Here is a 16,431-nt window from a genome sequence, read left to right as displayed (position 1 = left end):
CGGTTCGGGACGCGAGTGCTCTTGGAGACAGTTGAGAAACACGGATCTCGGCTGGCCCTCTGCCCCGTGTAGACACCCGAGCTAGGACGTCGCTTCCCTTTCCCGAATCCTTTGGAAAACGGGGGTCGGAGGAAAGGTGCCACTCGCGACCTTGCTTACTAAGTAGCATTCGGCAGGGAAAGTTCAAGAATGATCAGCATTTTAACCCGGGCTCTGCTTGCCCCTGGAGATCGTGGCCCTCACCATAAATAAAGGGCCCGCGCTGGGTTTGTCGGAGAACCACGATTTAAATGTAAGGCCCTCCCGACTTAAGTCCCAGTCTCAGAGCAGATGCCGCGACCGCACAAATGACCCTGGCGCAGGTAAAACGGACTGGCCGGCCTACAGGGACGACTCTGCACGGTTTCTTCCCCGTCCAGCCCCAGGACAGCTCTGTAGAGGAACCCACAGTTATCAGGACAACTCGGGTACTCCATGTTTGTGTTCAGGTGCAGCTACCCAGACTTGACCAGAGCTAATTCACACCCAGATGGATGCTGGGGAAAGTGGGAGTGACCCTGTCAGCAAGCCTGGGGCATTGGAGATAAACTAGCCCAACACCAGGCATCTTACACGTGGGGAAACGGAATGGCAGGAAGTTCAAGGTCACAGCCACAGCTACTAGAACTCTGACTCCCACTCTAGAACCAAGCAGCTTACCCAGAGGTTTTGGTTTTGGGTAGAGAAGCTATGAGGGTAATGGAGTGGGAGATTGCACTGCAGACCGTTTCCTAGTCATGTCTTGTTACCATTCTGAACCACAAGTTACTAATGTGAAAAATAAAGGTACACTGAGAGAATCATTCTGAGGAGGACAAGGGAAAATATGTAACAGCAGGCCCTAAAACACACTGCCGGGGGGGTCAGGTCTCACACTGCCCGGGTCAGGTCAGCAGACATGTGCTTGGGGGCCACACAGAACTTTTAAAAATATATATTTGAATTTAACATAGGAAGATACATCAGAAATCCAAGTATCGACTGATGAATGGATAAATGCGTGTATCTGTTAAGCAGGAATGACGTCCTGACACTTGCCACAACATGGATGAACTTTGAAAACACTAAGTGAAAGGAGCCACTCACGAAAGGACAAATATGATTCCTCTTAGATGAGATCTTTAGGCCAGGCAAATCCAGAGAGATAGAAAATGGATTGGTGGTTGCCGGGAAGGGGGGTACGAATGGGGAATCACTGCTAATGGGTACATGGGGTCTCCTTTTGGGGTGATGAAAAAATTCTGGAACTAAAGAGGTGATGGTTGCACAACATGGTGGATATACATAATGCCACTGAATTGTACACTTTAAAATGCTTACAATGCTTAATTTTATGTTATAGGTATTTTACCACAATGAAAAGAAATCCAGATATCCAGCAGATATCTACAAACTGGGTCCCCAGTACCACATGGCAACAATCGGCTGTAGCTGAGAACTTCTGTGTCCCTCAGACAAAGCTCTCCAGATCACCAGTGTGTCACCCCGTCTTTTTACTCATTTATTACCAGATGGCCCCTGAAGGAATTTGTGTTTCTGATTTCTGATTAAACTGTAAAGCTTTCTACAAATGTTTTTTATAAATCTGGCATGTCGCTTTTTATGGTTTCCTGACCACTGCAGAGATTTTAAAACTTCTTTCTCTCAACAAAGCACAGTTATTTTATCATCTGTGTCTGATCATTCTAATATTTGAAGTGTCTGAGGGTCTGTTTCTGCTAGTTCTTGCTCATGGTGTCCTATTTCCTTGTGATCTGCCTGGTTCTCCCTGACCATGCTGAACACTGTGTTTGAACATGTATTTATAGGGATAATTTGAGGTTGAGGATGAAGTTACCTTCTTTGAGAGACGTTTTACATTTGCTCTGCCAGGCTCCTGAGGGCACTGCTGGTCCAGGGAGACCTCCACCGAGTTCTGAGCTTGTGGGTACCTGGACCACCCAGGTGATGCCAATGCAGGCTGCCCAATTGAGCAAGACTGCTTTGTTTGCTGTACCCTGAGGATGGGTCAGTGATGGGGCAGCTGGCTGACAGACCTGCACTTCTTTACTTTGTGTTCAGTCACCTCACATTGATAATCTGAAATCAGCTACAACGGGAGCTTTTACACTATGGAAATCAGCAAATGCTACACATCAGGACCCTTTCCCTAAGGCGACTCGGAGCTGGTTGGTAAACATTTACCAGCATACCACTGATGGAGCCTAATGGGACCCCCAATTGTTGTGGGGAAGGTCTCCCCCAACGTGTGAGCTTTATGGTGAGTTTCAAATAGACCGGGGAGGGCTTGAAAAAAAAGAAAAAGTTTTCTGTTAAACCAAACACTGCCATTTGCCTCGCAGTACTATAACCACAACTATAAAAACTCACCAGCTCAAGACACCAGTGGATCGGCAATTTGCATCCCCATCCGTGCAGCCATTGGCTTGCCTAAAAGTTGGGCCACTTGGGGTCATATAAAAATAAAGAGATAGTATATATATAAAGTGCTTTGAGAAACTAATGTGTTCAAAGGTGAGACGTGTAATCCAGACACTCTTCTAACAATGAATAATTAAACGCAGGCTGTTTGGTCATGACCCAGTGACCTGGAGCAAGGCTGGAATCTGTCCATAAAGAGGCTTGGCGAATTCTCAGGTCAGGAATCTCAAGGCTGCCCAAGTGTCTGCAGCTTCACTCCCATGGGTGCAGTCATTTTGGCTGCTCAGCATCTGAATACCCTTCCTAGTTCTGGGTGAGCCTTTGGGGGTGAAGCCACCCCCACCCCATTACGGAAGCTCTCTTCACCCAGGGAGTTAGGTCCTGGGCCTGGGGCCCAACTTAACCAGGTGGTGGATGGTCTAGCCAGTCGAATTTTTAAAATAATAGCTTTATGGAAATATAATTAAAATACCATAAAAATTCACCCTTTCAAAGTGGTGTTTAGTATATTCGCCGAGTGGTGAAACCATCACCACAATTTTAGAACATTTTTGTCATCCAAGAAAGAAACCTTTTATTTATTAGCAATCACTCTTCCTCTCCCCTTCCCCCAGCCCCTGGCAACCACAAGTCTACTTTTTGTCTCTATGGATTTGCCTATTCTGGACATTTCACATAAAGAAAATCATACAATATGAGTCATTTTCTTTCTGGCTTCTTTTGCTTAGCATAATTTCAAGGTTCATCCATGTTGTAGTGTGTATTAATACTTCATTCTTTTTTATGACTGAATAGTATTCTATTATGGATTTCCCACATTTTGTTCATTCATTCATTCATTCATTCATTCATTGACATCTGGGTGGTTTCCACTTTTTGGCTGTTATGAATAATGTTGCTATGAACATTAGCATATAGGTTTTTATGAAGATGTGTGTTTTCATTTCTCTCACCAGCGTACCTAGGAGTGGAATTGCTGGGTCATAGGGGGACTCTGTTTAACATTTTTGAGGAACTACCTGACTGTTTTCCAAGGTGGCTGCACCATTTTACATTCTTACCACCAGTGAATGAGGGTTCCAACTTCCCCACAGCCTCACTAATACTTGTTATTATCTGTCATTTTTATTTTAGCCATCCTAGTGGAGGTGAAGTGGTATCTCATCGTGGCTTTGATTTTGACTGATTTTTTTGCGGGACAGGAGGGGCAGTGGAGAAATAACTTACAGCAGAAGTGGCCACTGGAGAACTAAGAGGATTGGAGGCACTGAGCTCCCAGTGGTGGCACTACCACTGGCATCCCAGCTGCCTTTGGTTCCTGCTCATTTCCAGACCTTGCTTCTCTAGTCTCTCCATTGATTCTGTGAGTTACCCAATAGTCTTCAAATAAAGTCCCTTTCCACTTAAGCTAACCAGAGCCCATTTCTGTTGCTACAAACCAAAGATCGTGATTGATACCATCTTCAAGCTGCGCCTTAGTTACACTTCCGGGATGCCTCATCTCTTGTTGCAACCCTACACTCCTCCCAAACTATTGTAAGAGTCTCCTCACTGTTGTCCCTTTCCCCAGACACCCCCTCCTGCCCATTACCCGGTTCTAAGCCTCTAAGATGCCAATTTAATCCACTTCTCCCTTCACTTTAATCGGGTTAAACATCCTCGATTCAGTAGACAAGGCCATCCAGAACGTAACCACTGCCTTCTCTGGCCACCGCCCCCAGGCACCTCTCAGATTGGCTCAGAGTGCCTCGCTTATGTCATTCTCCTCTACTGTCCCCCGCCGCCTCCTCCTTCCCACCCCATCTTCTCTGGATGCCCCTATATGAGATCACAAGGTACTGTAATTAGTGACGTTTCCCTCACTACAACATGACCATCTTAAGGGCAACCTCCATGCTTCGTGCCACATTGTATCTCGGCTTAACACACTGTGTTGGCACTGAGGTCACTATTAGTAAGAGGATCTGTAGGCCACAAGTTACTGCCACCTGGCATTTAGCCCAGAAAAGTGGAAAAGTTAGAGGTGACCGACTCGACCCTGAGGAAAGGGTAAGTGGCAAGCATTTGCTGAAGCTTTGCTGTAGGCCAGGCTGCCTTCTGGCGATCACCAGAGACTCAGGCAAGTGTGTAAATGTGACCATGTGTGAAGGGACTACAGGATCACTGAGAAAATTGTGGTCACATTTAAAAAACAAAAAAAAACATTGAAATCCCTTTAAAACTCAGAAGGAAGAAGAGGTACCAACTCAGGACTTCGGGTGTATGGGGCTGAAACCCACTGTGAGTGTTTCCACTGTTGGCAAGTGTCCCGTGAATGAACACAACTTCAGGGCTGGCTGCACATATGACTTCCGTTTGGTCTTTCCTCTGAGTGACAGCCTATCCCAATGACCAGATCTTCCCCTTGGGAGACTGGGCCAGCCTCCATTGCTCCTGCCAAGTGCCCACACAAAAGCATTCCTATTCAGACCCGAGAGGAAGAACCATCAATGGCAGTGCTGAAGGAACGCTGGAGATCCTTCTAGACCCCTACAGACCTCGTCTTGAGCCTACATCCCCCGCTATGGTCTGACCTCACGAACCTTTGGTTCACTGAATGCCTCTGGCTTAGATGCACACTGTCCCCTCTGTCTGGAATGGTCTCCCCGTCTCTTTCCATGATTGGCTTTCCACTTTTCTGTGCTTCAGACCTGTGCTTCACAATCCCATCCACTGCTCCCCTCACCAGGGCAGACGTGCTGGCCAAAACTCGTGCTCCTCCCAAAGGAAACAGCCCCACTTGCTTGAAAGAGCACGATATACAAAAATAGATACCTTTGTGACTTCCAGTCAAGAAAATAAAAGAACAGAAGGGGTGCCGGTGGAACACAACGGTTCAGCCCCTTTCAGTGGGGCGACTTTGGTGTTGAACACCCCCCATTGCACCACCAGTGATTTCAAACTATCAAGAGAGGTGGTGGGGCCAGAGGGGACAGCGACCTTCTGGGGCCTGACACCTCTCACCTGGGCGTTGATAAATACCCACTGTTACCTAGGAAGGCAAGAGGCCTTTCAGCAGCTCAGGAACACACGAGCTGAAGGGCACAGGGACCCTGATATTAACTGTCTCGTGAGGTCGGTCCCTACACTCAGTATTGCACTGCCATTGAAGAATGTTGCATCAACCTGGTTTTTTGTGTGTGGTTTTAAAAATATTCCTTTACGCTAAGCTTGCAGAGGGTTCTTATATGACATCTGAGTAGGGTGGCAAGTTGCTGTAGATCCCCTGTCCCCTGTATCTATTTATTACCGTCCATTTTGAGGCAGCCGCCTGTAGGGAAATGCTGGCCGAGCCCCAAAGGAACATGCTCAGGCTGCACATACAGGCGTCCAGCCATGGCCTAAGGACACAGATCTTTAGAACAAGACCCGTCTGCACTGCCTCGAGGTGTTCACAGAAGACAGAGAGCCAGTGAGGTGACCCGGGAGCAGCGGGCCGACTGGCTCTAGGAGCGTCTGCTTAAGACCCGAGGCCTAGGGCAGGTCATGGAAACAACTCAGGGTGACTGAGTCGGAAAGGTGGTAGATTTCTTCTTCTTTTCTTTCTCTCTTTTTGTTTTGTTTTGTTTTTTTAATTTTGAAATAATGTTAGATTTACAGGAGAGTTGCCAAGGCAGAACCGAGAGTTCCCACAGACCCATCACCCAGCCTCCCTAGTGTGCACATCGAACCATGACAGTCATCGAAACAGAAACTAACACTGGTACCATGCCATTGACTAAACTACAGACCTCATGTCAGTCTCCCCAGTTCCTCCTAACGTCCACTGTCTGTTCCAGAAATCCAGGATCCCACTTTGCATTTCGTCATTGGGTCTCCTTTAGTCGCCTCCGATCTGTGACAGCTTCTCAGTCTTTTCTTGTTGGTCCCGACCTCGGCGTTTTTGAAGAGTGCCAGTCAGGTATGTTGCACAGATTCACTGCATTTGTAAAAATCTGTTGGGAGGGGTAATCCTGGCCTATGAGGGAGAGCAAACTCCAGCCTATGGGACACATCCGGGCAGCTAGTCCTGTGTGGACCACAAGCGAAGAATGGTTTCCACATTTTTTAATAGTTGAAAAGAATCAGAAGATGACGGTTTCATGACACGTGGAAATGACACACAATCCAGGTTTCCGTGTCCATCACGATATGTGTTCGAAACACAGCCACCGTCATTCTTTTCTGGATTGTCTCTGGCTGCTTTCCTTTTGTGCTCCACACATGCCGTGGGGGTGGGGTGGGGGCTGGGCCCGCAGAACCTCAGTATTTACTCGCTAGCCCTTTCCAGGGGAAGTCCGCCGACCATGATGGAGAGGGCCTGTGAGGACCGGCATGCACTTGTAGTCACAAGCTAAGTCAGCTATGAAAACGGCACTGAAGCTTCAGGTTCATTCATTCCATCCTCCCACAAATGTTTATTGAGGGCCCACTGTCAAAACCCGCAGAGACCCCTCTTTGAACAAGTGTTAACTGGTGCTAAAACTCAAACTGGGAGAGGTTAGTTCTCATCAAATGTCTTCCCAAGTCTCAGGCACAGTTGCCGCCTGTAGTAATAATAGCTGCTGTCCAATTTTGAGCTCTCACGCCCTGTGACGCTTGACTTGCGCCATCTCTTTTAATCCTCATGAGCACCCCAGGTGTTCCAGGAGGAAACTGAGGTTTAAGAGATTAGCCACACCCAAGGGCAGCCAGAGAGCTATTAAATAGCAGAAGCAGAAAACAAACGCAGCCCAGGCTTTCTGAGCTGAAGCATAGGCCAGAGAGGCTTGGGGGTCTGCAGCAGAGAGTGGGCTTTGGGGGGAGGCTCTTGGTGGTTCCTGGAAGACCACTGCTATTCTACATGCTCCTGAACTCTGCAGGCAACAACCCAGGATGTGGAAGTCAGCAGCCAGAGGCCCCATCAATGGTGTTCTTTCTTCAAAGGAACACGCCAGTGTGCTCTTTGGGGTTCTGTGTTTTGTCCCTGAGGCTGGATGGATGTACGAGCCCACGAGCCCGTCTTCAGGCCCTCCTTCCTCCCTTTCTGGCGTCACTGCTCTGCCACCCACACTATTGGACAGCCTAAGTTCTCTGCTCACAGGGCAGAAAGGCCGGCCTTGGATGGATGGCCTTCCTCCCCACTACCTGTGTGGCCACAGGCTGGGCCTACCTGGCCAGGATGGAAGGTGGAGAGGCCTTCCTGGGGTTGAAAGGTGAACGTGCTGCTCTCTGCCTTGGTCAAAGTAACTGAGAGACACCAAAACAAAAGCACCTGCAGAGAGGGGTCCTGAAGGTAAGAAGGGGTCCCACAGACCAGGCTGGGGCGGGAATGCCACTGACACAGGACCTGCTGTCCCTTGCTATTTTGGCCTTCCTGGATGAATGTCATAACCATCATGACTTAAAGAGATGCCGGAAGCTGGCTCTGCACACAGGGAGCATCTCAACCCCAATCGGATCGTGGCCCAGCCATAGAGGGTCCACCTGGTCGTTAGTCCATTCTGCTGCAGACAAGGATTCCAATACATGTAGCCGCTAAGAACAAAATCAGTGTGCCAGCTTTAATGAAAGAAGTCTCTGGTTGGTGTCCAGACTGCATCCAATTCTGAGTTATTTTTCGAAGAGAACAAGTCATTTGAGAATTTCCTGTTCCCTAAAATGTCCCCAGGAACTTTTTAAATGGCTTGGTAATATATCTCTGAAGCCCTTAGCAGCTGCAAAATTGATTCATAAAGCATGTTTTCCTTTTTGTGTTTTTTAAAAAGAACAAAATGTAAACTAGGTTGCAAAGCCCTGGTGACACAACGTGATCAGCCTGTGGAACCATGGCCCATGCCGTCTGTCCCAAGGTCGCAGTGACACAGCCTGGTTCGGAGTAGATGGTTCCATTCGATGTTCCAGGGTGTTCCAAAGACTCCCCGTGCCGACCTTCCAGGTGGACGCTACGCCGTGGGGAGGGCTCTGTGCACGGGGGAGGCTGCTGCTATCATTTCTCTCACACAGACCTCAGCCCCTGAGCACAGAGTACCTTGATGGGGATCAGAAATGCTACCTCAAATGCTAATTCTCCTGGAAGGACCTGGTTTGGGTGGGAGGCTGTGTTGGACTGAGCGTGCATGAAGATTAACACCAGGCACATCTGCGTGAAGGAGACCTCACAACGTAGACCATAGCTTTCATCTGTTTACACGATGATAGGATTCTATTTTCAAGGTCAAAACACCGCTGGAAACCTAGTCATGGTCCCTAAACCTCCCTGAGCTGGGGAATTGGCCCGTTTTTGCCTACTCGGGGTTTTGAAGCCCAGCAAGTGTGAGGCAGTCAGTCAGCCACGCTGGTTCCTGGTGGGGGGGAGGGGCTCACACCCTCTAGTGGGTGAGTTCTGCCCGGCGGGCTGGCTGTGTGGTTTCTGGCCCCGGTGCAGCACACACGGTGTTCTAGGGTGTGTTTTGCATTCTCTCTGACCGTTGCCACCGGAGTTAAGCATGGCCAGTGATGCTCTTCATAACGACCACACAACGCTGACGCGGTGTTTTGCTGACGAGAAGCCATAAGCAAAGGATTCTCAGGAGACCAGAGATCCCAGCACCCCTCCCCAGCCTAACAGCAGGCAGGGACCACACCACCTTCGCTTCCCTTCAAACGCCCCCTCCAGGCAGCACTGCCTTAGTTTAGGCACAAAGACAGGCCAGGGTGTCTAGCTACCATTTACACCCAGCTGCTCGTGCTTTTCTTGCCTCCACCCACTTGTCTATTTCAGAAACGGTGGAATGCCCAACTTTGTGAATTCCATTGCTTACCAGAAATTTGCTTTTAATGTCTAAACGTTCTCAAGATGTAGAGTGGGGGTAGGGAAATGCAGAAAGCTTAGTGCTTCTTAGGGAAAAAACAAAAGCTCTCACACACAAAGTCCTTTGTGCTTCACACATTCCTTACAACTTCACTGACCGTAGGATCTTGTCTGGAGTCTGGTGAGATGGTGAAGCCAAGAATTTCAGTCGCAAATATTTCTGCCGTGATTTCGTCTGGAAGTTCTTCTTCATAGCACACTTCTGAACCTGGGCAAACAAGAAAACCAGTGTTTTCATAATGATGAGGTTTCTAACGCAGAAGCGTTTTCCAAAAATACAAGGAAATGATACTAAAAAGTGAGAGGTGCTTTGTGTGGTGGTTTGGCTTTGATTCCTTGAAGAAGAAAAAAAAAACCCTGGGTGGAAAATGGTTAAAATCCTTCCTTTGCGGTTTGGAGCACTTGTTACTTGGGTCTCTGCAAACTTCACTGGAAAGGCTTAAGTGCCCTGTGTCCTTGATGTTACTGTTTTGAGACACCTAGGACCACAATATAAATACATAACCATTGGGAAAGGTACATTCTGAGACCCCAAGTACACCAGAAAGGGGGGCAGATACTGAAGTCTGGTACTGTCTGAGTTGAGGGACTCTGTTTCATTTGCAATTGGGAACAGACTTTACAAGAAGAGGGAGGAGGTGGCCTGGTGGGGAATCTCTGCTCCCGGCTCCAGTGGCAGTAACAGTGGTGGCTCTGACCAGCACTGGGTCAACAGGCCAGCGTCCTGGGCTGTCCCTGGAGTCATTTTCACACAGGCAGGCCCAGGAGAGGGGTCTGGATTGATTCCTGCTGAATTCAAATTCACAACCCCCACTTCAGGGCCATTTTCCTCCTCGAGGGGACTAGGAGAAGGAGGTAGGAAATCCTCAGGCAGAAAAGGAGAGCCTGATCTTTAAAAACCTCAAAATTCTGGCAGCCTGAAGTGGGGCTCGTGCCGCCTACCAAGCCATCACCCTCTCCTTATCAAGTCCCTCCGAACAATTCCTCTTCTTCTGAAACAGCTTCCAAACTGAATCCTCTGCCAGTGGCCCAAGCCGGGAAGATGAAGACCGGGTCAGGGGACTACAGGGAAAAGCAAGGCCAGACGACACAAAAGACAGACAAGCAAGGGAACAAAAAGCTTTCTTTCCTCTCTTAGATGTGACCACCGCTCACTGGCCTTTGCGTAACTTATTCACGTGGGCTTCCCGACAGACTTGCTCTGTTGTGTAGGAGTATTAAGGAGAGAGACTTGCGCAGCCAGGAGACATAAATGCAGGTAAGTCTACAGCAGACCTGCGAGCGCGGCTGCATGCCCAGACAGAGCCAGCCCCAGTACCTTTGACAGAGGAGGCTGCAGGCTCGGATTTCCAGCCCTCAGGATTCAGTCCCAGCAGCGAAGCAAAGCAGTCAGACATCTCCTCCTCCGTCATATGCTCACCTGGGTGTTGTAAAGGAAAAAGATGGCCGGTCAGCTCTCCGGACTCAGCACAATGTCCGAGTACCACTGTTCTGAGGTCTGCAAGAGAATCAGTCCACGCTTTCCTTCTTGAGACACAATGACAATCTAGAGAGTGCCATGTAACCGTTGCATAGACTTCCTTGTATGGTCTTAGGAATGGGACTCCAACAGGGGAGATACTTTGGGGCTTGTATGGCGAAATCGGACAACTTTCTGATAAAGGCTCCAATGGCTTTATCTCAAGTCCCCCCACATTAGAACCACCAGTTTGACTAAGATGAAACAATCACCCAGGGAAAATGCCTGCTTGACTTCCTCACATAAAATGATAAGGAAAAGAGTAGGTAAAAGGGGAAATTTTGACTTTGGTGTGGGTTTTTTTCCACAAACGCATCCCATAATAGCCGAATCTCCTAATAGCCCTGTGACATTGAGGGCTGGCGCTTGTATTCCCATTTTACAAGTGAGGACCCTGAGTCCTGAAATTTCAGAAAGTGGGAACATAGCCGGCATTCTTCTGGTCCCCAGGTCAGTGTCCTTCCGGTGACCCCACACAGATCATCAGGGACATCCCCCAGGCTGAAACCCCATCAAATTAAAGATGCCACACTCAGCTCTCTCCAGTGGGCATGGCCCAAGGATGTTACAAGATTTCCCTCTTTATGGATTTACCTTTAGTTAGAAGCAGCTTCAGGAAATCTTCTCTTTGAATAACCTTCTCCCCTTTTGAATTGGTATAGCCAAGGATGTCAAAACTCTTCTGGATGTTACGCATGGTGTTCCCAAAAGGTGGCCGGTGATTCAGGTAAATTTTGAGGAAATCTGGTAAGTTGATTTTGTCAATTATTTCTCCAGTGTCTACATATTCACTAAACCTGATTTCGTTGAACATATCTTCAATCTAGGGAAGAGGTTTGAAAAAAAACAGAAACAAAAAACCATGGTAAGCAGAAACGACACTATATGATATACTTCTAAACATTGGAGAGTAACAGACAAATGTTCATAGTTATCTTAGAAAATATCTGCTACGGGTTGACTGTGTCCCCCAAGAAAGATATGTTGAATTTCTAACCCCTAGGACCTCAGAATGTGATGTTATTTAGAAATAGCATCATGACAGATGTAATTAGTTAAGATGAGGTCATACTTCAGTAGGTGGGCCTCCTTTAATCCAATGTAACTGCTGTCCTTTAAGAAAAGACAGACACATGGGGAGAAGATGGCCCTGTGATGACGGAGGCGGAGAATAGAGTGATACGGTGTAAGCCAATTTTTTTATGTAACTGCCAAAGGATTGAGCGACCACCAGAAGCTAGAAAAAGAAGGATTCTCCCGTATGGGTTTCACAGAAAGCATGACCCTGCTGATACCTTCATTTCGGACTTCTATGAGAGAATACATTTCTGTTGTTTTAAGTCACCCAGTCTGTGGTGCCTCTTACGGCAGCCGTAATACAGTGTCCGTTTTGTCAGGACTATTAGCAATGGCATGAACACTGTTTGTCTCTCACATTGTATCAACTATCTCTTTGTGAAGCAGATATTAGTTTCACCTAAAGAAGTTTCATCTAAAGAATCTAAGAATTAGTTTCATCTAAAGAATATAAGAATTTAGACATTAGCTTATATGAATAAGCAAATAATTTAGTATGGAACTCAAATATAAGGCCTATGACCCTCACAAGTTTTCTATGTAAGACAATTAACTACACCATGATTCCTTTTTCCTTTCTTTTCCATTTTTATTCTGCAATATTTTATACACACAAAAAGATTGTATGTGACAACTGTGTAACTTATGTGGTATAATTTTTTAAATGAACACCTAAAAAAGCCATCATTCATTGAAAAGATCAACAAAATTGACAAATCTTTAGCCAGACTAACCAAGAAAAAGAGAAAAGACTCAAATTATTAGGTTGGTGCAAAAGTAATTGCAGTTTTTGCAATTATTTTTAACCTTTTAAACTGCAATTACTTTTGCACCAACCTAATACTAAAATCAGGAATGGAGATGGGGACATCAGTACCAACCTTACAGAAATAAAAAGGAGTATGAACAACTATATGCCAACAAATCAAATAACTTAGATGAAATGTCCAGAAAGATACAAATGACCAAAACTGACCCAAGAAGAAACAAAATCTGAATAGACCCATAATAAATAAAGAGATTGAATCAGTAATTTAAAACGTCCACGAAGAAAAGCCAAGGACAGGATGGCTTCACTGACGAATTCTACCAAATATTTAAAGAAAAATACCAATTCTATACAAACTCTCCCTAAAACAGAAGAAAATGGAACACTTCACAATTCATTCTGAGGAGCCTACTTCCTGATTTGGAAAGTCGTTCTTTGTGTATTTTCCAAATTCTCTAGAATTGAGCAAAGGGTGCTGACGTGTGTGGATCCAGCTAGAAATGTGACGCCGGTTAATGCAGGTCTCCAAATGAGATTCCTTCTGTAACTGGCAAAACACAAGAAAGAGAGAAGTATAATATAAAAACAAACAAACACCACCACTCCTCACTGCCGTCAGCCCGTGTCTGTGGTGTCTTTTTTTACCATGCATGTTGCAGTTGGCTGAAATTCGGAAACCTGAATTACGCCTCGCAAAGGGCTAGGAATGAGTAATTTATTCTAGTGTCCACATTTTAAACGAATATGTCTGCCAATAAATTGTGGGAGTTGGAAATTTACAAAGAGAAAGAATAAAAGCCACAGAAAAGTGAGGAATACTTTTTTCCCCCAGAACATGAACTCTACTTTGGTCTGTAGGAATGAATCAGGAAAGGAATCTATATTTGTATACACTATTTATCAATTATTTATTACCAGTTTCTCCCTGTCCACTAAATAAATGCAGAAAAGTTGAAATCCGTGCACCAGTTTGAAACAACACCAAAACCAGCCTGTCTGGGGCACCCTAGTGTTTTGGTCTAGCCCCAAATATCACGAAGAAAATAAAAACCTCTTACTGTCCAACCATCCAATCATAATTTCTGTGAAAGATCTGGGGTACTTTCTTTCCATTTTTTCCATGCAAATAAAATATATGTGTCTAATTTTGCCATATGTATATATATCCTGTTTTTTTCTTTTAATACTGTGTCTTAGTAATCACTCAGTATTTTCAAAGAAGCCACATATTCTCAATGCAACATTCCAGCAATGGTCTTTTGAAATAACATCACCGGTTAGGATACAAATGAACTATAATCCATACTATATAAGTAGATTTAAATGGTAACACTGTTTCATATATAGCATTTATTGAGGTTATATTATGTACAACTGCATGTTAAATTATGTATACTTTTATGCATACCTGTAACACTCTATCCAGTAGCATATTCTTTACATATTGTACTAGGTAATTTTAATAGTATTATATTCATGTGCTACTGCTTACTATGAGCCAGTGGAGACTGGGGCTAAAAGTATGATTTAAAACAAAATTTAAATAAAATTTTTTTCAATTACTGAAAGTATGATCTTTGATGATAGACCTAGGTTTAAACCCTGGGTCCACCATTTTCTATGTGACCTTGGGTGAATAACTTAACATTCCTCACCCTCCGTTTCCTCATCCTGAAAAAGGGTGTAATGTGGTAAAATATATGCATTGGACTGTTTTAAAAGTCATTGTGACAATGTATGTAAAGTGCAAAATATAATGCCTAACCTACTGTGTTTCCCCCAAAATAAGACCTTACCGGAAAATAAGTCCTAGCATGATTTTTCAGGATGACATCCCCTGAACATAAGCCCTAATGCATCTTTTGGAGCAAAAATTAATATAAGACCCGGTCTTATTTTTGGGGAAACACAGTAGTAAGCACTCAACAGGGATTAACTATTCTTGTGATGATTATGCTTTGTATGTCCTTGTTAACTGCATGTAATTTTAATATACATTATGATTGCATAAATTATGATCTAAATGATACATGTAAATTATAAATGTAATACATGATTTAACGCAGTTGAGAAATAGGAGGCTAACCCAAAGGTGACAAAAAGGAATCCCAAAGTGCCTGGAGTTACTCAGGGAAGGCTCTGAGCACGGTCCCCTCCTTAGCTGACTCACCGCTTGCTCCTTTCCTGTATGACTGATCAAGAATCACTGCTCAACAAGCAGAGCTGGCAGTGCCAGCATCACTGACATTTCTTTCCCGAGCCTACTCTGCAAGTGTTAGTTGAACAGGCAGGTTCTGCTACATGTCTAAACAAAGGTCATGCTTGGAGAGGAACCTCGGAGATGGAACTGGAACGCCGAGAGCCTTCCCAGTGCCCCAGTGTGACGCTGCTGTCCTGCCCAGAGCGCTCAGGCTGGCATTTGTTGGCATTCTCACACTGGCCCATCCAATGGTAAGGCAGTGGGTTCCTTCCATTCACCCAGGGAGCTTTAAATCTTTTGACGCCCAGGCCCCACTACTCCCAGAGATCTTGATTTAATGGGTGTGGGGTGTCATCTGAGCAGTCTTATGTGTTTAAAAGCTCCCCAGGTGATTGATTATAAGGCCAAGGCTGAGAAGCATGGCTTTAAGGCAGGGGTATCAAAATGACCAGGAGGGCTGTGAAAACACCCCCCGTTTCTCGTTCAGTGCGTCTGGCTAGAGCCTGAGAAGCCACATTTCTCATATGTCCCCAGGTGCAGGGCTGGGGCCACAGCTTTGAGAATCACTGCTCTTAGACCACAGGTGTTCGCGGAGGTGATACTCGTGCCAAAAGAATCTACACCAGGCCTGTGATTTTCATTAGAAGAGTAATGACGGGTGGCAGCTGTGGCACACGCTCCACTTCTTTGGACCGCGTCTGTCTCCTCCATTCAGCTGGAGCGACCGCTTTCATCTGTATCTCCTCAGCAGCTCAGTTCGGAGCCTGGCACATTGTAAGGGCACAGAGAAATGTGGAATGAATGAAGTAAATAAACACCATGGGCATAAGTGAGACCATGGAAGAATCTTTCTGAAAACTCACAAAAGGCTTATTTAGAATAACCACTTACTGCCCCAGTTAATTTAGTTCAATTTACTAGTAGTTACTATGTTTAGTGCTGGGCAAATGAAAGGCAAGTCACTTAATTATTACTAGAACAGCCCCCCGGTTTAGGAGTTCATGGTCACACTCAGTCAGCAAAAATGTGTTAAACACCTACTAAGTGCCAGGCACCGGTCTGGGCTCTGCGAAGAGACACTCAAGAAACAATATACACACACGGAGAGAGGGAGCTAACAGGAGGTCTCCATCACCGCTGTTCTCAGCCCTGGTTTCCCCTGAGAAACACCTGGGAGCTTTTAAAAACTACTTCTGCCCAGGCTCCATCCCTCAGTTTGATTGATGGGGGTGGGGCCACAGCATCAGTGTTTCTTAGTGCCCTCAAGTGATTTTAACATGGTTGGATACCGTGGCTCCAAAAGAGTCGGTGCCAAAATGCGGGAAATCAACATCAAGGCTGGGGGAGCTCTCAGCTAGATGGGCCTGGAAGGCTTCCTGGAAGAGGCAGGCCTGGAGGCCACCCACCAAGGATGCAGCCTGTGTGCGGTGAGGCGCCACACTCCAGGCTGGGAAACAAGTGTGAGAAGTGGGGTGTGAAGGAGGGGTGTCTGTAAAACTCTTCCAAAGCACCTTCTGTATGTCTCCTATCACTGCTGGAACAAATGACTACACACG

The 16,431-nt window shown here is 46.0% G+C and overlaps 1 protein-coding gene and 3 long non-coding RNA genes across 10 annotated transcripts in view; 3 read left to right on the top strand and 1 right to left on the bottom strand.

The window, feature by feature from the left end:
• Positions 1-333: 333 nt before the first annotated feature.
• On the top strand, positions 334-1,706 carry LOC109448489 (uncharacterized). Its single transcript, XR_012492686.1, has 2 exons — positions 334-467; positions 1,382-1,706. It is a non-coding gene; the product is annotated as an uncharacterized LOC109448489 (long non-coding RNA).
• A 1,880-nt stretch (positions 1,707-3,586) lies between these two features.
• Positions 3,587-10,616, top strand: LOC141569214 (uncharacterized). 2 transcript variants are annotated; one of them, XR_012492689.1, is made up of 3 exons: positions 3,587-3,823; positions 6,279-6,400; positions 10,312-10,616. It is a non-coding gene; the product is annotated as an uncharacterized LOC141569214 (long non-coding RNA). The 2 variants fall into 2 exon arrangements; XR_012492688.1 differs by lacking the exon at positions 10,312-10,616 and adding an exon at positions 7,341-7,518.
• Positions 9,240-16,431, bottom strand: part of CFAP251 (cilia and flagella associated protein 251) — a 55,018-nt gene continuing 47,826 nt past the window's right edge. The window contains exons 20-23 of one of the 6 annotated variants that reach the window (XM_074321491.1): positions 13,088-13,222; positions 11,424-11,652; positions 10,731-10,808; positions 9,240-9,518 (exon numbers count right to left, since the gene is read on the bottom strand). In XM_074321491.1, coding sequence (XP_074177592.1) covers positions 9,382-9,518; positions 10,731-10,808; positions 11,424-11,652; positions 13,088-13,222 — 579 coding nt within the window. In that variant the 3' untranslated portion in view covers positions 9,240-9,381. Of the gene's footprint in view, positions 9,519-10,628; positions 10,809-11,423; positions 11,653-13,087; positions 13,223-16,431 lie in introns of all 6 variants that reach the window. The other 5 variants (XM_074321489.1, XM_074321490.1, XM_019734059.2 and 2 more) reach the window with 5 other exon arrangements.
• Positions 14,937-15,708, top strand: LOC141569213 (uncharacterized). Its single transcript, XR_012492687.1, has 2 exons — positions 14,937-15,126; positions 15,410-15,708. It is a non-coding gene; the product is annotated as an uncharacterized LOC141569213 (long non-coding RNA).

This window comes from Rhinolophus sinicus, linkage group LG16, assembly GCF_036562045.2.
Source record: "Rhinolophus sinicus isolate RSC01 linkage group LG16, ASM3656204v1, whole genome shotgun sequence".
In the NCBI taxonomy this organism is placed as follows: domain Eukaryota; kingdom Metazoa; phylum Chordata; class Mammalia; order Chiroptera; family Rhinolophidae; genus Rhinolophus; species Rhinolophus sinicus.
Note: the sequence above shows the minus strand (reverse complement) of the source record. Positions and strands in the feature narration are given on the sequence as shown.